The sequence below is a fragment of the Euprymna scolopes genome, chromosome 21 (assembly GCF_053919585.1).
Source record: "Euprymna scolopes isolate OS-2025 chromosome 21, ASM5391958v1, whole genome shotgun sequence".
Lineage (NCBI taxonomy): Eukaryota > Metazoa > Mollusca > Cephalopoda > Sepiida > Sepiolidae > Euprymna > Euprymna scolopes.
Window position 1 is genome coordinate 125,788,855 of NC_136502.1, and position 27,863 is coordinate 125,816,717.

The following is a 27,863-nucleotide window of genomic DNA, read 5'->3' on the forward strand; positions in this document are numbered from 1 at the left end:
AGTATGGAGTGGGATGTGTGACTGGGAGCACTAATATGCAGAATCTTTCAGTTGATGGAATGCCATACCATGTGAGAGATGTGTGATACATAGTGGGACCGGGCTTGCCAATGACCTGCTCTGACATGCCTTCGAGGAGTGGAAGTGAGCAGTTCATAACCATCAATGAAATGCTGGGTGAGTGGACACCTGGTGTGGATGAAGATAGCTCATCCGATGACATTCCAGATGAAGACGCAGTAAGTGTGGGTACGATTCCTGATAAAAACACGATGATTGTGCCACAGTGAAGAAGTATACAGCACAAGAGACCATCCCCTGTGTGTTTCATGTGCGCTCATAGGATCAGCGGGGAGTGTAGTAGTAATTCTAACACACTTGCCTCCAAAAGATAGAAGATTTGCTCTATCTGCTATCGATACATAGGGGGCTGGAAGAAGAAGAAGAAGAAGAAGAAGAAGAAGAAGAAGAAGAAGAAGGAGGAGGAGGAGGATGAGGATGATGATGATGATAATAATAATAATAATAATAATATGCGGTAAATGTGGTTGGTTTTATTGGGAAAAAGGCGAGACTAACCGTGAGAATTCCCGAGACTTCAAAAAGCTGTGTTTTTGCTCAAGACAGGAAACCAGTGATAGCAGTTTCCAGAAAGACTTGTAGTAGAAGCACCAGCCAAAATGTGATAGCAATACTCTATGCATGAGCCAATTGTGCATTTGTAAAGATATAGCCAACTCTCTGGTATGTAATTTTCTAGCACAATAGAGGGAGCGCACTTTCTTTGCAGCGGCCTTGGCAATGCTCTCAATGTATTTTTTCCAATTCATGTGGCCTGTGAATGTTAAATTTGTTTTTTTAACTGTAATTTGAACTGGAAATTAATTTCGAATTCATAGGTTTAAAATTCTAAAATTCGTAGTCAAGAAAAAAAAAAAAGACCCACTCCCCCAAAAAACCTAATGGAGAAAAACTATAAGAAAAGATGTTTATGTCGTAAATTTCACTCATTCACTGACAACATATCTATTAGAGAGGTAAAACCTTCAAACTATCAATTTGCAAGTTACTTTAGCGAAAATTAAAACTAAAAGTCAAATATTTTTTATCATAGTTCGATGATTTTCCAGAATAGTTAAAAAAAAAAAAAGTGGCGAAAAAATAAACACACAACAAATAAACGTTATAAAAGGCTAAGTTACTCTTCTACCTATTTGGATGATCTTTTTTTTTGTTTGTTTTTTGACTTATTTTAAAAAAATTTTCTTTCTTTTTTAACTTAAAAATAAACCTACTGTAAAGCATGTCAATGTAGAACGAAAAATTGAAAATTAAACATAATTCTATTAGAACATATTTTCGCACGATTGGTTACCTTTATTGGATGCGTTTCTATCAGTATTTTGTTTAATTTTCGATTTTTGAGCGATTAGCGGGTCTTGAATATTTTTCTAATGAGACCATTTTGTTTTTTATTCTAACTCGACACCATCTTTATTTTTAAGCAAAAAAAAAAAAAATGAAAAACTTTTAAACAAAAACAAAACAAAAAAAAAACGCATTTATTATTGTGAGATTTTCATTCGGTCCTGAAATTGCTTTTGTCTGCCCCTACTATGCACTCTTGAACCCCCCCCCCAAAAAAAATAGTTCCTTCCCAGTAGAAAGTATTTCCTTTGTTGACTTCATATTGAATTATCTCCCCTTTTTTATTCGTACATTTATTTTTTTTCTGAAGTTAAAATTATACTTGAAAATGTTTAATTGATATCTGATTATTTTAGGAAGTTCCTTTTTGCAAAGAAAACAAACAAGGCGAAAGAAATAAAGGTAAGTTCAATCGCCATCGAAATTTGCAATCGAGTTTGAGTTAAAAAAGAAAGCGGCGACACGACCCAGCAATCCAGCGTCGTTTAATCCCTAAAAAAAAAAAAAAAAAGAAGAAAGAAAAACGAAAATCTACTTTTTCTTTTGTCTGATAGGTTTAAACGGCCTTTTAAAATAATATGAAAAAAAAATCTTTTGAAAAACATAAATAAATAAATAAAAAAAAACTAACATTTTAGAGTGGGGGATCATTTTCCTGTATAAATATAACGTAAAATGAGCACAGACAAGTCACCCTAGCGTTTTTTTTTTTTTTTTTTTTTTTTTGAAGTTTGACGACTGAGGGAGGGGGCAGAAATGGTGGCAAAACATGACAAATTCATTTTTTTTGGGGGTGGTGTGTGTGTGTGTGTATGGGGGGGGAGAATTACATTTGAAATATAAAAATAACGATAAATTTAATTAAACTTTTTTGGTGGTGGGGGGGGGGAGAATTAAATTTGAAACATTACACGATGAATTAATTGTTTTTTGGCAGGAGGTGGAATTAAATTATTTTTCTGAGACTATTCTGCACTTTCACCTAACATTTTCATAAACAAAACGGGCCCCAAAACATGACAAATTCATTTGTTGGGGGTGGGGGAGGGGGACTTAACACAATAAATTAATTAAAAAAATGAATTTTTTGGGTGGGGGTGGGGGGAGGAAGAATTAAATTTTAAATATAAAATAACACGATAAATTTAATTAATTTTTGGGGTAGCAAAAAGGAGGATTAATTTTTTTAAGCCCATTCTGTACTTTCAGCTAACAACTTCATAAAAAAACAAAAAAACAAAAAAAAAAAACGAAAAAACAAGTAAATGATCAAAATAAGTTACTCAGGTTTGTTTTACCTAAGAAACTTATCACTCTTCTACCTATCTGAATAAGATTTTAGTGTTTTTACTCACTTTAAAATGTGTTTATTTGTCCCGCAAAATGAATACTGTCAAGCGTTAGATGAGAGCAAGAAAAATATGACCGCCAATTGATGCTTATATCTTTGAAATCTCGATAATGATGTAAAATTTGTTTATTATCGAGACTTCAAATAGTTACATGTCAGTAGCCGTCCATTTTCTTGTTCTCGCGTTTGGGGACGTGTGTTTGTGTGTGCGTGTGTGTGTGAGAGAGAGAAATGACAAGTTCCAAACATCAAAATAAAAACACAATAAATTAAATTTATTGAGGGGGGGGGCATTTAATTGTGAAATTAGAAACCATGTGTTAAATATTCTGTATTTCACCAAACAATTTCAGGTAAATGTGGCCTGGTAGACCAACACACAACGTGCCTTTAAAAACTTGTTCTCTTAGGATTTTAAGGTGCGCTAAAAACGAATATCGCATTTAAAATTTGTGCCGGCAACTAATTTTCATGATATTCTTAACATCTTTTCAGCCTGTTTCATGTAATAATGTAACGTGGTGGCCATGTTTGTATATGACACATGCAGAAATGAGGAGGGGGAAATGACGTAATGAAATTACAAGATAAAGAGGGGTTAATCTTTTTGTTTTTATTAAAAATAAATTTAAAAAAATTATTTTTTTAAGGAAAGAAAATGGTAATTGTGGCCTGGTACACCAACACAAAACCTACCTTAAACTTGTTTGCTAATGATTTTCTGGTGTGCTGAAAATGAATATTACATTTAAATTTTCTGCAAATAAATAGTTTTACAGATATTAAGCAACGTAATTCTTTATGTTATAAGTCGGTGGCCATTGTTATACATGCAAGTGCAGACATATTTTTTTGTCGCATAGCAAAAATTTGTGCACGTATGCATACAACTATGGCCACCACTTATAACATAAAGAATTACATTGCTTAATATCCGGAAAACTATTTATTTGCAGAAAATTTAGATCCAATATCTTTTTACAGCACACCTGAAAATCCCTAGAAAATAAGTGTAAGGTAGGTTTTGTGTTCGTCTATCAAGCCACAATTACTAATCTCTTTCCTTAAAAAAATATTTTTTTTAAATTTATATATATTCATTCTTTCCTTCCAGAAAAAAAAATTCTGTTTTATTATATATATTCATTATTTTCCTTTTTTTTTTTTTTTTTCGGTTATCTCCTATCTCCTATATGATATTTTGACTGGACCAAAGTATCACAGGTTTGCAAAAACATGCTACCTACAAATTCAATACATCTAGGGTAATAGCCACTATCTTATGTAGATTTCAAACACCATTTTAGTAGCATTACAAGTTTTATGTTTTTAGATAATTGTTATTTTATCAACTTGCATGAAAAGAGCTATGTAAAAGATGTTTAAAACCGTTTCAATTATGCAAATACCATCAGTAGTTCAAAAGTTATGAGAATTTTAAGTGCCAAAGTTTATGCTTTTCCATGGACATTTTTCTTTAGAAAAAGTGGGCTAAATTATGGCCCTCAACATTTCAGGATATTCGGTAATTTCGCCACCATTTATTTATTTTTCAAGCTAATCTTATGAAACTTGGTATTCTTATGTAAAATTGTGTGCTCTTTCTGATTATGCAGTCAAATCTGATGTATCTCTTTACCATAAGCCATGAATTATAAATTAAGATGTACAAATTTCAATTTTTTTTAAACTGTCTATATAAAAGCCAAGTACGGCCAAGGATGGAATACTGTTGCCATATCTGGGCAGGAGCTGCCAAAAACAGCCTATCATGCCTTGACAGAGTACAAAATAGACTTCGTGGTTTAGTGGGGGATGCCCTTTTCTCTACCCTGCAACCCCTCTCCCACAGAAGAGACGTTGCGAGCCTATCCTTGTTTTATCGTTATTTTCATGGCAGGTGCTCGTCTGAACTCCAATCCCTGGTCCCCCCTCGCCAATCTTTCACGAAAAATACCCGTCTAGCTGAATCCACTGTGAAAAATTTCCCCCACTCTATATCTGTGCCTAAATCAAAACGCGGATTTCATGAGCAAAGCTTCTTTCTTAGAACTGCACGCCTGTGGAACTCTGTTCCGTCTGCCTGCTTCCCTCCGGACTACAACTTGGATGTCTTCAAGTCTAATGTTAACAAATTCCTAATGAACCGCCCCCCCCTAATTAAACACTTCATAAAATCTCCTCACTAACGTGATGTACTTGCAATAACCCTTATCCCTGAGTGGCTTCCGGGCCTTGATAAGTGGTGATCACTGTGTAAAAAAAAAAACAAAAAAACTGGCGCATGGTATCATTGTCATGAACAAAACTAAGTATTATAGTGGTATTTAAAATATAGCTTTATTGAGAGTAGGCATTTTCCTGCCTCCTCACCAAAGGATAGCTTAATCTTGGGTGTAGCCATTGAATGCCTATTTACTACTCCCCTCAAGGAAAAAAAAAACATGAGTAGATATGAATTAATTTCAGAAATAAATCGAAGAAAATTTTTCATATAGATTTTGGATTTCTGTAAAAGATGGAAATTCCCATAGTCAACCAGAACTTATGCCTTTTGGGACCAGTCTAATTTTCAATTATCTGGCCCAAAATGTAGTCCTATTTTCTGAGATGCAACCATAAATCCTACTCTACATGAATCCTTGATGTAGCTTTCACAGTACCAGCATACCAATAATCCTTATAAGCAACAACTATATATTCACCAGTTGATGATAATTTTGGTCATTTCTATTCTGTTGTTTTACTGAAAACCTAACTATGTAAACAAAGAAATGAAACAGTAATTTTTTACCTTGTTTCCACCTTAACATTTAAAATGATTACTTTTAGGTTTTAAGGTATGCTGAAAACGAATATCGCATTTAAATTTTCTGCAAATATGTAGTTTTCCGGATATTAAGCAATGTCATTTCTTATGTTATCGCTGGTGGCCATCTTGGTACGCACGAGCACGCAAATGTAACCCTGAGAAACTATGTGAAACGCATGTACCAAGATGGCCACCAGCAATAACATAAGAAATGACATTGCTTAATATCTGGAAAGCTACTTATCTGCGGAAAATTTAAATGTGATAATCGTTTTCAGCATACCCAAAAATCTTCAATGGTAGTCATTTTAAAGAAAAATGTTAAGATTGTAACAAGGTAAAAATTTACAAACTGCATCACATCATGGTACGTGTGTGTGCTTCTTTGTGGACCTAGGCCTCGACGTGTCGAACAATATGGTGGAACTCCGGCTCCTTTCCTGGTTCCATAGTCGTCGTGGTACCCGCGTCAGCTTATCTATGTCCACCCTGTTTAGCCGATGCGTTTGCTGCAGCTTCTGCTTCCACCTCAGCCGTCCGCCGCTCTCAGCCGCCGCTGTTGTTGCTGCCGTTCTGCCATTCAACCACAACCTGCAAATCTTTTGAGATAGATTATCGAATTGCCTAATTATTATTATTATTATTATTTAGAGTATTGTTGTCATATTTGGGCTGGTGCATCTGCTACTAGTCTCTCGCTCCTGGACAAGGTCCAGAAGGGAGTCACCAACATAATAGGTCCTGAACTGTCATCTAAGCTTCAGCCTCTGTCCCATCAACGAAATGTAGCATCCTTCTGCCTGTTCTACAATTACTTTAACAGTGAATTCTCCGAAGAACTGCAAGCACTTGTACCCTCTCGACGTAAATACCCCCGACAAACCTGACAAGCAGCAAAATCCTACCCCTTCACAGTAGAGATCCAGCCTTCTACTCCAGTAGTTTCTTCCCCAGAACAGACATCTTGCTACCCAACTCCCCACATAGTATCCCTGTAGCTTATGTCCCTGATAGAAACCCCCTACATCAAAGGGGCAATGTGCCTTGCTTGGGGTGAAAATATAATTAAAAAAAATTAACAAAACACCCTTCCTTCCCCATGTTAAGAATGGGTTTCTAAATAATAACGTTATTATTTCAGCATGGTAGTGTAAGCGCACAAGTACCTTTTATTTGTTATATATTTGTTTTTTATTTTTTTTACTACTAAAAACACAATCCTACCTTAAGTGCAAGTAAGAAGTATAAATACAATGATAAGAGAAACGCATGAACTTAGGACTTTTTGTTGTTTTTTCACGCTTTTAGTACATATGTACTAAAAGCGTTAAAAACAAAATAGTATTGTTTGGAAATCAAATTTGAAAAACTTGAAAAAAAATTTTTACATTGACAAACTTAGAATAAAAAATGAAATGGATTTTTCTGCTTTTGTCAAAACAAAAGCAGAAAAATCCATTTTTTGTCAACGTAAAAGCAGAAAAAACAGTTTTTTATTTTTAAGAGAATACAAACAAAGTGGCGTCGATAGCGATTCCTCGTTAACCAGATTTGAATTTCTATAAAAGATAACATTTTAAAGAAATTTCTGCACAATTAATAATTATCAAATATTTACATATTATACATGAAAATAATTCTGACACTATTATGTATATGAAAATGGATGATATATACCGATTTATTGCATCAATTTTGAAATATTCTTTGTCAAATTTGTTCAGTCATAACTTTGCTGCCATTGGTTGTAAAAATCAAAAATCAAAGTCCAGTAATGATGCACTTCTATGCTTATATAGCCTGTACAATTTTAGCCATATCCAATAAAATTTGACCTCGCACATATGTATCCAAACATAATGTATGAAATGTAAACATTGAAAAAAATGTTTCCCTTTCTCCTGTCATCATTTTTTCCCGTTTTTTCATTTTAACTTGGAGCATAAAAACATTGAACGCATAAAAGAAAAATAATTCAACACAATTGGAAAGATATTCTATTCTCTTTCCAGCAATGTAATTCTTTTAAAAATTGATCCACAAATAAAAAAGATATGACTTGTTGAAGCACATTAGGTATGTAATATTGCCGATGCTCACGAAAATACAGCATATGCTTGTAGTGCTCATTTTAGACACATTGAGTCGTGATAATAATATGCTACATTGCATCCTACGAGCAATACCATCATAATCGCAACATTTGTGGAGGAAGGAGTCCCTATTTTTCTCTCTAAATATTTAGTCCTAGGACTGCTACCAGTTGTCACTGGAACTAATTCTATATGTTCCACAGAATCTGTGATTACACAGACCGTAACTGGCTTATAGATACATAGCATAATCTTTCCAGTTTCTGATTTATAAATAATAAAAGCTCCCTTCCCAAGTCAGTCCATTCTGATTGACTGAGCTCTGAAATACTGATATTCTGGAATCCGGTTAATCGCTTTATAAACGAACACTTCATAACATTAAAATATTGTGTCACTAAGGAACATATTTCTCCAGCTGTCAAGTTTATTTAATGCATAGGTCATTTCAGAGCTTTCAAATATTTGTCTTTTATGTCAAGATTTTTTCTAAAAAGCATAGATAAAACAAAAACAATTTAAAAAAAAATATGTAAGTTTATTTGTTAACTGTTTTATCACAACAACGACGACATCTTAACATAAACAAACTTACAGTTTCTCGAGTTTTCTTATCATGATGACGATGACATTGTCTTCGTCATCTTTGTCTACATCAAAACATAACCAAACTTTGTTTCTCAAATTTTCCTACCATGACGACGGTGACATCTTTGTCAAAACATAAGCAAACTCTCATAGTTTCTCGAGTTTTTTTATCATTAAACACACTATGTGTACATTGGTGATGTTTCAAACCGTCGCATTTCATATATATATATTTATATATTGAAGATTTTAGCTCCCATATATGGGCATCTTTTATATTAAGATTTCTTCTAGAAAAAAATTAAACACTACATGTAGATTGGTGATGTTTCAAACCGTTGCATTTCATATATATATTTATATATTGAAGACTTTAGCTCCCATATATGGGCATCTTTTATATTAAGATTTCTTCTAGAAAAAAATTAAACACTACATGTAGATTGGTGATGTTTCAAACCGTTGCATTTCATATATATATTTATATATTGAAGACTTTAGCTCCCATATATGGGCATCTTTTATATTAAGATTTCTTCTAGAAAAAAATTAAACACTACATGTAGATTGGTGATGTTTCAAACCGTTGCATTTCATATATATATTTATATATTGAAGACTTTAGCTCCCATATATGGGCATCTTTTATATTAAGATTTCTTCTAGAAAAAAATTAAACACTACATGTAGATTGGTGATGTTTCAAACCGTTGCATTTCATATATATATTTATATATTGAAGACTTTAGCTCCCATATATGTGCATCTTTTATATTAAGATTTCTTCTAGAAAAAAATTAAACACTACATGTAGATTGGTGATGTTTCAAACCGTTGCATTTCATATATATATTTATATATTGAAGACTTTAGCTCCCATATATGTGCATCTTTTATATTAAGATTTCTTCTAGAAAAAAATTAAACACTACATGTAGATTGGTGATGTTTCAAACCGTTGCATTTCATATATATATTTATATATTGAAGACTTTAGCTCCCATATATGGGCATCTTTTATATTAAGATTTCTTCTAGAAAAAAATTAAACACTACATGTAGATTGGTGATGTTTCAAACCGTTGCATTTCATATATATATTTATATATTGAAGACTTTAGCTCCCATATATGGGCATCTTTTATATTAAGATTTCTTCTAGAAAAAAATTAAACACTACATGTAGATTGGTGATGTTTCAAACCGTTGCATTTCATATATATATTTATATATTGAAGACTTTAGCTCCCATATATGGGCATCTTTTATATTAAGATTTCTTCTAGAAAAAAATTAAACACACTACATGTAGATTGGTGATGTTTCAAACCGTTGCATTTCATATATATGTATATATTTAAGAGTTTAGTGAAGTGTGCACATATTTTTGGCAGGCACATACATGCCAAAAATATGTGCATGCTTGCATATACAATGGTTACAATGGTCACCACTTTTAGCATAAGGAATTATATTTCTTAATATCCAGGAAACTACTTATTTGCAGAAAATTTAAATGCAATATTCTTTTTCAGCATACCTGAAAGAAGTCCTCATTTTAAAAGAAAATGTTAAGGTGAGAACCAAGTAAAATTCACCTTTTTTTCTAATTACAAAATGTTTTATTTTAAGTAATTTTTCATACTAAAAAAAATGAAATTTAAGAATTTTCTTTATTTTTAATATTCTTTATTAAATACAGTGAGGACCAAACAGATGCAACATCTCTTTTTGCAAAAGATATATTTTTTTTAATTACTAAATATTTTATTTCAATAATTTGCCACAAGACTGTTAAAATACATCAATCTGATACTGTTTCTATTAAAATGGATCCACAGATAGCACATAGTGTAGCACTAGCCTAAAGCAATCAAGCGAACAATGCTCTCCTTGCATGGGAGTCAATCTCCCTATGCCTTGTCTGTGCTCGTCTGCTAGGTGCCCTGTTCAGCATTTCCATGGTGGCTATCTACACCCCAATCCTTGATACTGATGAAGATGTAAAATATTCATTTTATAACAGACTCCAAACTGTTATGAACAATATTCCTTCTAGAGATTTTGTGATGATTTTAATGCATGAACATGTACTGATGATACTCATAAAATATATAGTCAAACTATTTGCTACCCGTGATTATTGATTGAATGGAGAGTGGCTAATCGACTTTGCCATTACCAGCAAGTATCCGGTTTCAGCACCCTTGGTGGCACCTGGTAACATGATATTTAAATGTCACCCAGAAACAAATTGATCACATTCTTGTTAAGTCCCAGTGGGCCTCTAATGTTCTGGACTGCTGCGCATTCTGGGGAGAAGAAACAGGTAATGAGAATGACTCTGACCATGCCACAGTTAAAGCAAAGTTGTGCCTTTGCATGAAAGCCAGCCTACCACCGAACTACTTCCCACACTATCCAACAACCTTGAGGTTGTTTGCAGGCAACCAAGAAGGCTTACCTGCTTGCCCAATAGTTTGCCTTCAACTTCACTTTGAACCCAGCAAACCACTCTTTCCAGATTTTTTTGCAGACAGAAACCATATTTGATGATCTAAAAATAACCCTTTGCCAAGTTCAAGATATAAAAACTTAGACACCTCAAAGGCATGTGGGTCTGATCTTATCCCAGTGATACCATTAAAAAAAAACGTTGCATTGAGGTTGTCTCAGATTTCTCCAAACTCTTTTACAAATGCCTTGTTGAATCTTGCTTTCCTTACTGTTGCAAAATTGCTTTTGTGGTACCAATTTACAAGAATTATGGCAAAAGAACTAATCCACTAAATCATCGCTCCATAAACCTCCTCCCACTCTTTGTCAAAATCTTTGAGTTTTTAATCAATCAAACACTAGTCCACCACTTTATAGATGCTAAACTTCTTTCTGACCAAAGTATGAATTTAAGCAAGCTTATTCTACTGCAGATATCCTAACTGTAATCTCTGAACATATATACTAAACATTGAATAGGGAGGTAGCTTTAGATATATCTAAGGCCTTTCACAAGGTATAGCATGATGGTCTTCTGAAAATGAAATCATGCAGTACTACTAAATATAATCAAATCCTTAAATAAGGGAAAAATCCAGGTTGTCTTCGATAATTGAACGTCTAAACAACATAATATAAATGTGGGTGTGCCTTAAGGGTTGATCCTTGGGCCTTTATTATTCCTAATATTCATAAATGGCTTCCCTAATAAAATCGTCTCAGAGATTGGTATATAGACTGATGACAAAACTTTATAACAGACAGGAGTGGAAAATGCACAGGCACACATCTAAGGAAATAGCTGAAACCTTAAAGGAAGACCTTCATTCTCTCATGAAATGGGGATATAAATGAATGGTAACATTCAATGCTGCCAAGACTAAGCTTCTTTCTTTTAATTATTATAAGAAACTTTTTCAAACACTGATAGCCATGGTTAATGGTAAACTACCTGAAAGCTCTTAATTCTGTCCTCAACTGTTCACAGAGAACATGAATTGGAACAAATACATTGTTAAGGCTGCCATGATGAAGGTGGGTTCTCTCTACCATACTAGAAAGTTACTTACGCCTAAAAGTATCGTGTACTTTTACAAGGCCACCATTCGCCAATGTATTGAGTATTGTTGCCACATTTCAGCTAGTGCATCTGCGACTAGTCTTTCAAATATGATAGCAACTGGCTAAAATAAGTACCAAAATATATAGTAATTGATGAAAACTTGATTTATTTTTTATTTCATGTTACTTGTCAAAATATATAATAATTGCATCAAAAGATTAAAAATCAAAATATAGTAATGTATTTATGAGTCTGTTACTAAGAAAATGTTTTTCACTTGGAATAAGTAGGTTATTAAAATATAATTTTGTGTGAAAGAATTTAAACTGTTTAAACTGTTGTTCATTACATGTAACACGATTTTAATGAAATTATATATTAGGATATCAACTGCAAAATACATTAGTTTTGACCCCCAGCAGGTTTTAAATTTTAAAATGAAAACGTTTTATTACTATATGATTGTTTACAGATTATTTACATATATAACTAACAATAATCTTTTATATGTATTAAAGATCATGGTCACTATCTTGAATATTATGTCTGTAATTAATATTTATACCATTTATGTCTGTTTTATGTAAATCAATATTTTAATGCTTAAATATTATTTTTATTCATTTACAGGGCACAGCAAGAATAAAGAAAATTGAAAGCATTTCATATATTGATTGTAAGACTTATTCTTCCGAAAAGTGTAGATAACGAATTTACTAATGAACCAATGCTAATCCTTTATAACCTGAATTATGATGCAGATGATTAAAAATTATTTAGTGTTAATTTTAGTTAGTTTAAAGAGTAATGATACTATGATTGTCTTCAAACTGGAAAAATTATGAAGTTCAATAATTAAACTAAAAGTTTTGCATTTCATAAACTTACCTTGATTATTATCCATAGTGCTTGAGAAAATGTGTTAATGACAACAAACGAAATCCTTCACTCTCTGTGACAGATGGCAACACACTGAATGTAAAGCAATGGACAATTGAAATCTGGAGGAATCTGACATCTACCCAGATACTGAACTAATATGTACAAGGCGTGTTTGAATCAATTTCCACTTTATTTATGCTGTTCATGTATGTATGATTCAATGAATTAGTTCAACCAAGTCATAAAAAGTTGAATATAAACATTGTAAAGTGTGAAGATAATTAATTTCTTACAAAACAAAAATGCAGATGCAAAGTGTAAATCAATATTTTAAATATTATCTTTTATTCATTTACAAGACACAGAAACAATAGAGAAAATTGAAACCATTTGTATATATATTGAATGTAAAAGTTATTCTTCCAAAAAGTGTGAATATTGAATGTACTAGTTTTCATTTATAAAGAACAGTGAACCAATGTTAAAATAAAAACATTTTAAAGCGTGTACATCAATAATTTCTTACAAAAAAGTGCCGATACAACGTGTAGTGACCTCTTTTTCTTGTTTATTATATGGTTTGTTGTATCATGCTTGAATATAATTTAATCATTTACAGGCACAGCAACAATGAAAAAAGTGGAAGAAGTAGGGATAACAAAATTACAAGTTTTTATTAAACTAATCTTAAAAGAAAAAAATATTGGTAAACACGAAGATCATTAATTTCTTACAAAAAACAATGCAGACACAAAGTGTAGAGAAACCACATTCATGTTTAGTATGTGGTTCATCGTTTCGCAAATCGTTTCATTTAAAAACACATATGTTCACTCACACTGGCGAAAAACCTTATCGTTGTGATGTGTGTAGCAAATCCTTTACAGATTCATCAAATTTACAACGACATATTCGGACACACACGGGCGAGAAACCTTATTGTTGTGATGTGTGTGGATGTTCATTTCGACAAGCATCACATTTCCAACGTCACAAACGAACTCACACAGGAGAAAAACCATATTCTTGTGAAACATGTGGTTCAACATTTTATGATAGCACGGCTTTAGGCAAACATAAGGCAACACACACTGGATTGAAACCTCATTCGTGTGACGTTTGTGGCACATCATTTATGAGCAAGTATGACGTTACAAAACACATGAGAGTTCACACGGGAGAAAAACCTTATTCTTGTGACGTGTGCAGTGCATCATTTGCAACGTCATCTTATTTAACATTACACATGAGAAGACACACTGGCGAAAAGCCATATCCATGTGATGAATGTGACTCCTCATTTTCAGGGAAATCCCGGTTACGTGAACACATGCGAATCCATAGTGGGGAGAAACCGTTCACTTGTGAGTCATGTGGCTCATCATTTCGGCGAAAGTTTGAGTTGACATTGCATATTCGAACTCACACAGGAGAAAAACCCTTTTCATGTCAACTTTGTGGAAAATCTTTTTTAAAATCGTCAAAATTAACACTGCATGTACGAATCCACACTGGAGAAAAACCATATTCTTGTGACGTGTGCACCTCGTCATTTGTAACATTATCAAAACTAAAGAAACATAAACGAAGCCACACCAAGGAGAAACCTTATTCCTGTACAGATTGCGGCTCTTTTTTTGCAAATACATATAGTTTAAAGAAACATAAACAGATACACATCGGAGAAAAACCCTTTTCTTGTGAAGAATGTGGTTCAGCATTTCGACATAATATTGCATTAAAACAACATAAACGAACGCACGAAGCAGAAAAATATTTTCCATGTGAACTTTGTGGATTATTATACACAACGTTGTATAATTTGAAGCAACATAAACGAACACACACTGGTGAGAAACCTTTTTCTTGTGACGTGTGTGGTTCATTATTTACACAAAAATCACATTTAAAGGTGCATATGCGATGTCACACATGACAACAGTCTCAAATGTCTATGGCTTGAATAGAGCTTAACATGCATAATTTACAAGAACTGGGAATGACTTGAACATTGTCTATTCTTAAAAGAGCACTCGGATATAAATTCAAATCCTAATGAAATCAAGTGTTAGCTTCAGGATAGAGCTCCTTGATCTCTAAACTAACCAAAGTACAATAATAAAAAAGAGAGAACAGTTTTAAATATCTGTGGCTTCAATAGAGTTTGACGTGCAAAATTCACAAGGAACATGGGAATGACTTGAAAATAATATGAATCCTAAAAGATAAAAAAGATTATTTTGCTTTAGATTCTGGATGTATATAAGTTGTTTCTCCTCTGTGTAAAAGAGAAATTGAAAATATTAATGAATTGGACATCGCTTGAAAAGAGAAAATATTTGATAATTTTCTAGTTTCTGGGCAGATAATAAAGCAATAATGAAAATAATTTCAGAATTAAAAACAAAACAAACAACTGTGTATTGCATGTGCATGGTTTCGTATCTCTAAAATAGAACCAGTAAAAAAATTTTTTAAATTGTATAAATTAAAATAATGGAACAATAAACTTAAAAAAATAAAAAAAATCAACCATTGTAGCTAAAAAAGAAAAGAAAAAATAAATTTAGGGAAAATAATGCAGAAACAAACATTATATTCTGATATTTTATTGTATACCTCTACTCCTCATGAGCTTCCCAAAGTTGGCTGATGCTGGATTTTTGTTTGTCACTTGGTACATACTGACAAAAGATTGCAGATGTTGAAAGGTCTACATCTGTCAAGTTACCACTCTCCCCACATTGTCAAAGTCAGTATGACAATCGTCCAACGTTGATCATCAGAATTGTACTGCTGAGGAACAAAGATCATTTTGAAGCATGAAAGTAAATAACAATCTGAATTTTGTTCTTTTTTGTATAAAATTATTCTGAGTAAAAGTTACCATGTTATGTTTGTGTAGAAAAAATCCTTCTAAACGAACTTTTTATTTAAAGGGTGTTTTCGACTGGCTCGATTATCAATTTCTCTGCAATTTTGGTCTGGCGATTTTGATCCTAAATCCAAGATCTGCCTCTTAATGATGTGGATTTGGTGGGCAAGCAGAATGGAGTCTTCAAAACTTGTTACAATTTGTCTTATATTGAGAATAGGATGAGTAGGACTTCACCTCTCTTTTAATAAAATTTAATTAACAATGATCAAATTATTTTATCATCTTTAAGTTTTTCTTAGATATTGCCAGGTGCCTGGGAATGATAGCAAAGGACAGTCGGTCAGATCTTGGAGGCAGATGCACCTAGGAATGATGTCAAAGTAGTCAATGTATGGAATGTAGAATCCCTAGAGATTAGGTCAGTGAGGCTGAGCAATATTTCAAGACAATGCATGGTGAAATGCTTTGATGTCATCTGTGCCAATAAAATAGAGGGGCAGATAAAGAACAGAAGAGAGCAACCACGATGGCAAGCTAAGCGACACATTTTTCTCCATTGCAGAACCACACCAACCCTGCCATACGTGCTGTAACTAATGTCTTAACTGTCATTCTGAAATTGAAAGGTTATTATGGATAAACAAAATATTTTATAATTACCTGTGTTTTATTTTGCTGCCAAGTGTATATATCGAGACAATGATAAAAGTTGAAAAACTCATTTGACGACCAAGTAAATATATAAGAATAATTTCATTTTTTAGTTTGCAGGAATTCCTCGGTCTGATTCTAGAATGGCCAACGTATTTTCTACCTCTGACTATCACCTCGTCTGTGATGAAAATCTGCTTTTCTCTGTTTCTCTTCTCTTTCCTAAACCTCCTCCTTATTTTCTAACTGATATCTCCACTGGGGTGGCAATTTGCTTTCTCTCCTTTATTTTCATTTATTTTCTGTTACTTGGACTAGGGAAAGGTTCTCATCTTCCCCCTCCCAGACTCATTGTCATATTAATAACTTTTTAAAAATCGAATCGATTCTATTTTTCTCAACTATGAGATATGTCAATTATCACTGTTCACCTTAGATGATTTGCACCAGGTAAACAAATTCCTAATGAACCTCCCCCTTAAGTAAACGCTTCATCAAATCTCCACACTAACGTAATGTACTTGCAATAACCCCGATCCCTGAGTGGCTTCCGGGCCTTGATAAGTGGTGACCACTGTGTAAAAAAAACAAACTAATTGTCCTGTTTGTCATCAGAATTTCCTATTCACACAATAAGAAAAGCAATTCTTTGCTTTTCTCACCAGATTTTCTAATAAAATCGCAAGTTTTTTCTTTTTAAGAAAAAACAGGTTTCACGTCAACCTTTTGCAATCTGACTATTGTCATAGTGATAAACTTGAAATTTGCAAATTATTTTTTCTTATCTATAGGGTTATAAAATGATTTTGTTTTGTCTTTGGAAGCAAAACTGAGGTAAATGCTGCAAGAAACAGCATTTTGAACAGAAGGTAATTATGTAAACATGCACTAACCACCATGTTTAGTATATTGCATGTTTGTAAAGCATATGAATAACGCTGATTGTTGATTGATGTGAAAGATATTTAACAAAGGAAAGCAAACCACAAAACGTAAATGTGTCTCGTCTAGAATCTTGATGTGTGTTTCTATTGCGTTCTATTAGATGCATATTTTTGATTAGTTCATAGATTTTAGGAGTAGAGGAGAATTATACTGGCGTATAAAAAAGTACAAGGAAAGTATATCCGGTGCAAGTCTAACAATACTTTATGCATAGACAAATGGTGACGTTATAGAGATATAAGATACTGGCAGTTGTGAGAAGTTTTCTAGCATGGTAGAGAGAGCCCACTTTATTGCAGTAGATTGTGCCTGTTCAACTCTCAAATAAGGTGCTATTTGCTGCACCAATTGATGGTTGAAGTAGTTTCTTATAATTAATAGTAACATTTAATGTTATTATGTATTTCTGAACCTAACACTAATTCAATAGTAATAGTTTTTCATAAAAGACCTTTATATGAGACCTTGTCAAAAGTTTCAAATATACCAAGCATACGCAACACACAGAGTCTCATACTTTATCCACCAAAAAGTAATGTCTGTATAAAGAATGTATAAATATTTTTACTTGTTTTGAATAAAGTCTACGGTTGTACAGAAATAAACTCTGTATCTATTTTCATTAATTTATTTCGCTGAAGACCAATGCTTCGGCAACAGACTAAGTGCCCTTGGTTTGCCTGCCTTGTACATCAACGATCATTAGGATATCCTCAGTATAAAGGATTAATCCATACTTATGGTCAAAAAGAAGTTTTTGCATTAACAAAATGATAGACTATTGTTAGATTTATTAACGGTTTAAAGATTTTAGCAAATAATAGGAGTAGATGCAGTGTTAATTTGGCATTTGTTTAGCATTTCTTTATTACTATAACTGCGATAAGATAAAAATCATATGCTTTGGGGATGCATTGGTATTAACTACTGGAACTTAATCGTAAGACTGAAAATATATGATTAAAAAACATGCAAATATCAACAAAAATCTTGCAGAAAACGTTAGTAGAAATACATTGGAGAACACTACGGAACAGTATCATAATCTAGTAACACTTCTTGGACAAAAGAAAAAGAAGAGGACATAAAAATGTATGGGAAATTGAAATAAGGATGACGACAGGGGAGGCAGAAAGTTGTTAATAGGCAAGGCGACATTTACAACAGGCATTTAATGAAGAATGGATGAACTAGATCGTGACTAATAAATGGATTTCCGAAAATGACTTGAGTTGCAAAAACTAGCCAATGTACGGTCTGTCAGTCAGCCATTGAAAGACTGGACCACCTAATGTCTGGATACAAGATCCTTTTTGAAGATGGACATTACATGACACTAACGATGTATGTGGGTACCTCTATTGTAAGAGATGCAACTTAGATTGCCAAGTATCCGGAAGCATATATTTTTAACTATAGCTTCAAAAAGAAAATGTTATAGTTTTCCATGATAATAACAGACAGGAAGGCATATACATAAAATGCAATGTTATCAAGTAATTGACATTTTCATATTGAAAATAAATGAAAGTACTGATTTCTTTATCGGTGTAAATATCTCAAATGACTGTCGTCTAAGTACCATAATCTTATGTACAATGTGAAAAATATGACAATATCACGATCTTCATGAATGATATGTAAAACGGTTTCTGAAAGAAATATACATTATGCTAGTTGTGATAGGAGCAATTGACCCAATGGAAAAAGAAAATAGACAATCTCTAGAAGACAAGATTGTAGCAAAGTACAAAACGCACATCAAAAACGGAAAACCTCGATATACATCTAATATATAAGAGGCTATATGTCTATCTTCATATTTTCAAACTCTATCTCTTCCGGAACTAAAAGTCGCAGAATGGCACTAGGAACCTCAAATGATTGGATTTTTTTTATGGACCATTCTTATATGGGTCTTTAGCCGGTTAAAATAGTTTTTAAGGTATCAAAAATGAGTCAAAACAGAAAATCGTTATACATTTTATATATTCATCTTAGTCTATTTACAATTTTTAATTTTTAATCAGTTTGTGTGCGTCTCACATTAGTACAGTGGTAACGTTAACAGCTTTCAATGCTATAGTTTTGTTCTCGGTTTCGATTCTAGCTGATGGCACTCAAATACTTTTTTTTAACTTTTGAAGTCATGACTAATAATATATACAAAATCTGGAAAAATTAAAATATATTTAACCGTATTTTACGACCAAGGACATCCGGCCTCACCCCCGCTAGTTGTCACTAAATATTTAACTATTAATGAGATCAAGTGATCAACACAGAAGGGGATTTTCAATTTTTTACATTTGCTAGAAATACAATAATTAAAGAGAGAAACGTTTGTGCAGTTATATAACTTCAAACTATTGTGAATTTTAAAAAATACAAACAAATACTGGATAGGTGATATTGGATAAAGTGGAGAGATGAGCATCTCTAGTTAAAGTCTATCTCAAAAGGCTGGCTTAAACAGAGCCGAGAAGGAGTAGAGAACTAAATACTAAGGTCTTATGTGCAACATGAAAAGAAACGGGAATCTTAGGAAAAACTCGATCATTCCAGTAATCAAAGAAGCCACAGGGTACATGAAAAATAATTACAAAAACTAGCGAGTATACCTGATGAACCAAGTGGGCGTGACGCGCGCGAGCGTGCGCATCCCGAAAGGGAGGCGGCTGGTTAGCCCAACCTCTCTGGTTGAGAGTTGGTCCTAAAAAGGGTTAGAAACAGCTTGTCTCTTTGTTTTATACTTGTTTCCAGTGGTCATTTGCGCATGTGTATTTTTCCTTAAAAAGCGGAAGTGACGTCGTCCATGTGTGCGTTCGTGTGCGCGTTAGCGTGTGTGTCTATACATGTGAATGTGGGTGTATGTACGCGAACGTGAATATGTGTACATGTGTGGACGTGTGCGCGTATGTTTGTGTGCGCATATGTATATGACATAGCTTGAAATGTGAATGTGTGTTTTTGTGCGAGACTTGAAAAGGGCTCGTACAAGGATAATGCCCTGGACATATTTTTCCTGCTTGAAGTCTCGCCAGACCAAATACAGAAAATATGCATTCAGAAGTCATGCGCTTTCATGGACTTTGCTTTGAACCTCTGACCATTTAGATTTCCACTGCAGCTTTCCATCAAACAAGACAAAAGATGGAGCAGATATGTTCCGATTAGCCAGACGTCTTGTTTGATGGAAAGCTGCAATGGAAAATCTCTCCAAGAAATGACAGCGTCTAAGGTTTTATTTTCGGCAAATATTTTTCCCCTTTTGAAAAGTCACAATGCTAATTCTGACTATCGCCCTTTCTGACTGGGAGGTATCACAATCTGAAAACCGTCTCTGTCCCTGTTGAAAGTTTGATAACTTGTGTTGGAAGTCCGATAACTCTTGTCTTTTTACTATCTCCATTTTTTTGTAAATATTTCATAATCCTTTGTTTAATCAAGATTCCTTCTCTCTATCGTTCACACGTGTGGTAAATTTTCCTTCCTAAAATTTCTGCTTATCTCTTCCACTCGCAACAAGTTATGCACCCAGCAAAGATAATAGAAATCGCTGGAGCAGATTATTATTTGACGGAATTAAAGCAAAATACGAAATTTGGTTGGTTGATTGTTTTTGTTTTACGGCATATCAATCCTTTTCAGGTTATTTAATGCCGAATCCAGTTATTTTGAAGGAAAATTTTTCAATAGAATATATTTTTTTTTCAAGTTAGTTTCTATTTAACCCATAGTTGGAACCCTAACAGGTACTACAACTCCGGGTCAGAGTAGACCTGGAAGCAACGGCAATTAAAGGGTGCCTCCACACTCCCTAAAGCCCGCAAGCTGGGGCCTCACCATCAGATATAGTTTAAGGTCATATCCAGGATCACGAAATTTGGGAAATTAAATTCTTAGGCCATCTATGTAAAAAAATCTAAAAGACGTTATCTTAGGTGTAAATCCCGTTGGAGATGGTGATGATAATGAGATAAATGAAAAACTCGTACAGCTCCTGGATGATAAAATCATCTCTGATAATGAGAGAAGCTGCCAATAATGGAAGAAAGGCACTTGAAATATTACACAAACGTTACGCAGGAAAAGAAAGCTGAGAGTCATTTCTTTATACACACAACTAACATCGCTCAAAAAGAAAACACCATGGACTATATAATAAAGACAGAAACCGTTTTAAAAGCTCACAGGAATGCCATACAAACAGTGGGCGACACCTTGGTTATTGCCATGATACTAAAAGCCACTTAAACCATTTTTCTACCTATGTAACCCACAGCAATAGGGGACTAATGTTTAAACCCAATTTGACAGCTTCAAAGAAATGTTAAAACACAAAGACCAGTCGAGCAGTTACGACGTCGTAAAATTAACTTCCTCTTTTTCACAGACTACTATGAGAAATGATCTTTGATGGTCAAGACACCATGTGCTTTACATATAACAGAAAAATGGCATCTATCCAAATCTGTTCCAACTATGAGAAAAGACGAAAACTATGATGTAACTATTGCAAAAGCACCACTCATAAGAGAGAGTCCTGTCGCTACAAACGAAGGAATACTATGATAAAGGTAGTAGACAGCAAAAAAAATACATTTGCACTTAAAACGGAAGCCTACTACATAGACATGCTAACATCACTCAGGAGCTTACTAGTCAATGCAGGAGTCACTTTCCATATGCTGCAAACATTCCAATCAGAAAACCACTATACAGAGTTAGCTGAAAGCACAAAAACACGTGGTATAGCAATATAGCACTAAAAAGAGGAGACGCCAAAGTATGCCAACTAAACATAAATGGAAACTGCATCACAGTTACCCTAAAAATGGCGCTAGTCTATTACCCAGAAAAAAGGAAAAGTATATAAACATAGACACACACACACACACACACACACACACACACAAACACACATATATATATATATATATATATATATATATATATATATATATATATATATATATATATATATATATATATATATATGGAGAGAGAGAATAGGAAGAAAGAGATAGAAACAACACACATGCAGGTAATATAATTTGACCTATAACATTATCAATTACGTTAAGAAAACAAATTTTGATAAATGATAGCTTTATTTTCTCTGTAAAAAGTTTCATTACTGATAACAATAAACGTTTCACTAATTTTCATTTTTTATAAACCTTAGTATTTCAATCTTAACACAAATTAGTGAAACGGATAGATAGATAATTCAAATAGAATAACAAATGATATAGACAGGATAACGGGAATTTTATCATGATGCCCAATGAAGGTTATCCAATTGCACAACAAGAAGGAAAAAAAAACGAAAGAATACCACGATAAACAATTTTTTTAATACATGGGAAGGTAAATAGGGAAAGAAAGGTATAGTCAGTTTTATGTTCACCAATAGCAGCGTCTGCGAAATTAGTCCCTCTGGCGGTTCTCAAAGAACTCCATTAACAATATTGTAAGGGATAGTAGGGGTAAGAATATAGGTGTAGTCAGGGCTTATTGCGTGTCAAAGAACTTAAATAAAACACATCAACACTTAATCTTTTTAAAAGAGAGTGTATGTAAATTACCTCCCTTGCGCCATTAACTTAAATGTTCTCATTCGAGAAAATTTCAAACCTCTTGATTCTGTAATCCAAGAAAATAATCCAAATCTTCTGTGGTGTAATGTATTTCTATAAAAGATTTCTTGGTTCTTTTGGACTTGTGAATTCTAACGCCTCACTGGAGTTAGTGTTCTTTTTTTACAAGATCAATTCTAGGCCTTAAAATAGTTCAGTGAAGATGCCGTTGTAATTTCGTTTACAAGTCTTTTCTGACTAAGTCTGTATCGTCTTCTTTGATGAATCTTGATTGAAGAAAAAGAAACCAAACCGCTGGTTTCTCTTGTTTAAACTTGACATGGGGTAGTGAGCCGACTTCTCTTTCTCTTGTTCAAACTTGCGATTTTTAACGTCTTTTCTCTTGACGCAGGATAGCGAGCTGACTTCGTTCTCGTGTTCAAAACTTCCAACAAAATGGCGCACACATCTTTTATCAATCGAAAGGTACGCATTCAACACGTGATATAACAAGCAGTAGCAGCACAAGATACACCAAGAACCAAGAAGGGGGGGGTAAAGAAGGGGAGGGAGAGAGAAGGAAAGAGAAGGTGGAAAATAAAATTTCTACAAGGAGAAAGTAAGCCATTTAAATGAATATCGCTAAGAGTATTATCAGTCCTGGGATGAAATTCAGAGGGTAGGCAACCATTATCACACAGGATGGAGTTTGATACAAAGTTCTTAGTGAAGAGTTTGGCTTTGTCAGACGCTGATGTAATCATCTCAGATCCGTTGATGATGATTTGAATGGAAGTTATGCATCTGTTAAGAACTGTTGTGCTCCAAAACTAGTGGGAACCTAGCTTCTGCTCAGCTACTCAAGGCTTGACAGTTCACAAGAAATAAAGTTTCTCGCTTAGTGTTAGTATGTTTATTTAAATCAGACTTTTTACAAATTATGAGCTAACATCTTAACAAGAATGAAATTAACTTCAGTTTTCTTTTTGTCTCAGAGATAAAGGTGACATCTTCTAAGGTTAACACTTTTTCTTCACGAGTTACATTTATATTATCAGCTCTTTTTTACATTGAGCCTCAAATGTTATTCTTTATTTTCTGCTTCCCAACCTTGTGTAAGTTCTCTTAAATTTAGTCTATTTAGTTAGAAGAGATCAAGAAGCCCCTTTACTGTGTTCTCATGTGGCTTTTAAAATCGACATTTCCTGAAAATGCTGCACCTTATACTTCACAAGAAACATGTTTCATTTTTTTATTTTTTGTTAGCTTTCAGAGATAAAAGTGTTCTTCTGGGGACGATTGATTTCTTTATACATTATATACATATCCAAATGATCATTTATGTATTTCCCATACGTTACTAATCTGTGATAAATGTTTTCATTTCAAGTCAAAACATTAACTACGTTATATGTCTATGTTTCTTGTAGTCTTTGCTTTATTCTTTCTGGTTCAGAGACTAAAAAGGAGATCGTCTATTTCTTGAATATAAAACTTCATGTAATATAATGGTGCAGCACTACATTTTCTGTATGAATTCGTATAAAGTAGGGCTGAGTAATTTACTCGGTCTTACTTTATACTGATTCATGCATACGTTATTTGAGCTTGGAATATACTTATTTTCTATGAATATTGCTCAAAGTTTATTTCGGTATTACCATGATAAAATGTTTGCAAGATAATGTACGAATAAATGAATTCAGGGGGATTTTTAGTATGAATTCAAAGTCTCTCTTTATTGCATTTTACTTCAAGCAAAACTCTCAAAAATCAAAGAGTCCTTTCCTTGAGACTAACATTTGGGATACATAGATATTCGAGTGTTCCATTACAACTTCTTTTTGGATCTCAAATATTTAGTTAGTAAAGAAATTGAGAACATTATTTTCCTCTCCCCAATTGAGCAGGCATCTATTTCATAGCATATCGTTATTGTGTTCTTTTGGTTTCATCATATTCCAGGATAAAAATTAATCTAATCTGGTGGAGTATAAAGCTTAGTGTTGTTTTTTAGGCAATATCACTTAGAGGATGTGCACTATTCCTCGTATAATCCAGTGTAGGGCAACCATAACGAGGGAATTTTATTTGGCTTTAAATACTGACACACTCCGTGATAGAGAGACTTTACATAATTGAGGATAGTTTCTAGTACATATTCAAGTTCCCAGTCTCTTTTTTTTTTCATTTTTTGCTTCAGGGATTGTATGGTACAACTCTAGCCCAGGGTCTTAGTTGCAGCCCAATCCACGATGGCAGTGTATCCAAAGGCTCTTTTGAGGATTTTTATAGTTTCTTTTGTTGCCCCAAGTTGTATCTCAGGTGCATTTGGGCAGCCTAGGATGGATTTCAGGAGGGTTGAAAGGTTACTCTTCATCAGACCTGTTTTACTGATTACTATTGGTATTATGTCTATTTGATTTAGCCTCCATGTTGTACTGAGGCTATTTTTGAAAACGTCATATTTTGTCAGTTTTTCTCTTTCGGCTCTATTTAGTCTGTAGACTTTAAGAACCTTCACATTGATGATTTTTACTATATGTACGGTTTTATGGCACTATTTTCAACATATCTTCCACCTGTTACTATGGTGTCGTAGTAGATGTTAACATTCCCATTGGTGTTGATGGATTTTGGTTCATGTTCCCAGATAACTTACAGCAAGTTTTCAGTGTAAATATGTGCAGATCTTATTGTAATCTCTCCTGAATGCGTTCGTATATATTCATCATGTACCTTGGCATTATTTTCCAGTTTTCAGCAAACTTTGTGATTGAGGTTCCTAGGGGAAGACGTTCATGATAGTCACTCACTATTTCCATTATCATATCTGTTGAGCTGCTGTTACAAATATTACAATCATTGACTAGCATACATTTGGCGTTGCCCTGTTAATATCTAACATCCCCAATTGACCAGACAACTAGCTTACAGTATATCTTTCTTGTGGTCTCTTTGTCTTTACATATTCCAGGACAAGAATTAATCTAGTTTGGTGGAGTATTCAACTTAGTGTCTTCAATATAGGTAATATCACTTAAAGAAGATGCACTAATCCTTGTATAAGCCAGTGTAGGATAACCATACCAAGTGGATTTTATTTTATTTTTAAATACCGACTAGAGAGACATTGGACAACCGAGGATAGTTTCTAATAGGAATTCAAGTCTTCAATCTCTCTTTTTTTTTTTTTTAAATTAATTACTTTTAAGAGATCAAGGGTCTCCAACCTCGAGCTAACACTTGATTGCATTATGATTTGAATTTGTATCTAAAGACTTTTAAGAATAGACACTGTTCCTTTTATGGCTGCTATCCATATTTTGTGCCAACTTGGTTTTCCAGGAATTGTTCCAAGTATTTAAGATTTTTTTTTCATTAGGCTAGTTGCACTTATCTCAACTGATATAATGTTGATTTCTTTCAGGGACGATGTCGTTTTTAAATCACTCTTTGGGTCCTAATATTTATTATCTTTTTCTGTTCAGCTCTATTAAGGCAATAGTCCTTTGGGACAGTGTCATCGATAATAAGTGCAGTTCTTTCAAGCTTGTTCCATATTACAATCTGAGTGCATTCGTATATGTTTTTTTAAATTGGAATTATCTGCAAAGGCAGATCCGCAAACAACACAAGAATATGGTTTCTCTCCAGTATGAGATCTTATATGCATCTTTAAATGCGATGACGTTTTGAATGATGAAGCGCAAACTTGACAAGAATATGGTTTCTCTCCTGTATGTGTTCTCATATGTATTTTTAAATTAGATTTCTTTCGAATCGATAAACCGCAGACGTGACAAGAATATGGCTTTTCACCCGTGTGAATTTGCATGTGAATCTTCACATGAGCTGCCGTCGTAAATGTTGATGTACATAATTCACAAGAATAAAGCTTTTCACCTGTATGTGATCGCATGTGAATCTGTCGATGTGAAGATGTTGTAAATGAGGAGGTGCATATTTCACATGAATAAGGTTTCTCACCTGTGTGCGATCGCATATGAATTTTTAAATGTGAAGACGTTGTAAAAGACGAATCACAAATTTCACAGGAATATGGTTTCTCTCCAGTGTGGATTCGAAAATGTCTTTTTAATTGCGAAGATGTTGGAAATGATGAAGTGCACACTTCACAAGAAAAACGTTTCTCCATTGTGAACAATGAACCATAAAATTGTGAATGATAAATCGCAAAGTTCAGAAAACAAAGGTTTATCTTAATTTTATGTTAGCATCTATGTCATTAAAATTGGGTTTGTAAAGCAGTTAAGAATAATAATTATCTTATAGAGTTGATAATCTGATTGGATTCGTGAACCAGAATTAATTTGATCTCATGTCCAGTTTTATTGTCTTAATTTTTGGTGTAGACACTCATTTTCACTGGATACGTAAACATATCAAAGCCTTTTCATATTAATTTATTTGGAATTATGTTTTTCATCAATATACTATATCGTATAAGTGTGATACGATAGTTGACCGCTCTGCAAATGGTAGAAAGTAAGATAGAAAAGAAAAAAGAAAAAGTGACAAAAGAAAGAAAGAATAGAGTTTTTAGTAGACAATTTAAACTTTACATTGCTTTAATCTGTGCTCCATATTGTATAATTTTTTTAAGAATTGTTTAATTTCTAAGTGAAGGTTCAGTTTTCTATAAAAGTTTAATATACCCATAATATGAGACGCAATGAAAGGGATTAGACCAGTCTTCCGTAATGTGCAAAAGGATGTCTATTTTTTGTGGGTTTTGTTTAGTCTGATTAGATCCATGAACCAGAATTAATCTAACCTTATTTGTTGTTAGTTGTTATATCATCACTTCTAATATATTCATTGTACAAGCCAAATGTGTAGCAAAGCCAATCATATTTTATTTGGAATTCGAATACTATTATTCTTAATATTTTGTCAGGTTTTACTTTTAGCCAGAATTATCTTCATGGCAGCATGTCCTGATAAATCTATGAGCAAAGTGATGAATGAAACTCAATGTAATGTGCAAATGTATGTTTCTTTATGTGTCAAACATTTCACAAGAGTAAGGTTTCTCACAGAATTTACTTAATAGTCAGCAACTGATAATCT

The 27,863-nt window shown here is 33.5% G+C and overlaps 1 protein-coding gene across 2 annotated transcripts; it reads left to right on the plus strand.

The window, feature by feature from the left end:
• Positions 1-1,683: 1,683 nt before the first annotated feature.
• On the plus strand, positions 1,684-17,792 carry LOC145242720 (uncharacterized). 2 transcript variants are annotated; one of them, XM_080105863.1, is made up of 3 exons: positions 1,684-1,830; positions 9,808-9,848; positions 12,462-17,792. In XM_080105863.1, the coding sequence occupies exon 3, from the start codon at positions 13,456-13,458 to the stop codon at positions 14,647-14,649; it is 1,194 nt and encodes a 397-aa protein (XP_079961989.1). In that variant the 5' UTR covers positions 1,684-1,830; positions 9,808-9,848; positions 12,462-13,455; the 3' UTR covers positions 14,650-17,792. The 2 variants fall into 2 exon arrangements, with proteins under 2 accessions (XP_079961989.1, XP_079961990.1); XM_080105864.1 differs by lacking the exon at positions 9,808-9,848.
• Positions 17,793-27,863: the final 10,071 nt, after the last annotated feature.

Bases quoted from the DNA above. Each gene is read 5' to 3' on its own strand.
- LOC145242720 (XM_080105863.1), top strand. From the start codon at position 13,456: ATGCAGACACAAAGTGTAGAGAAACCACATTCATGTTTAGTATGTGGT.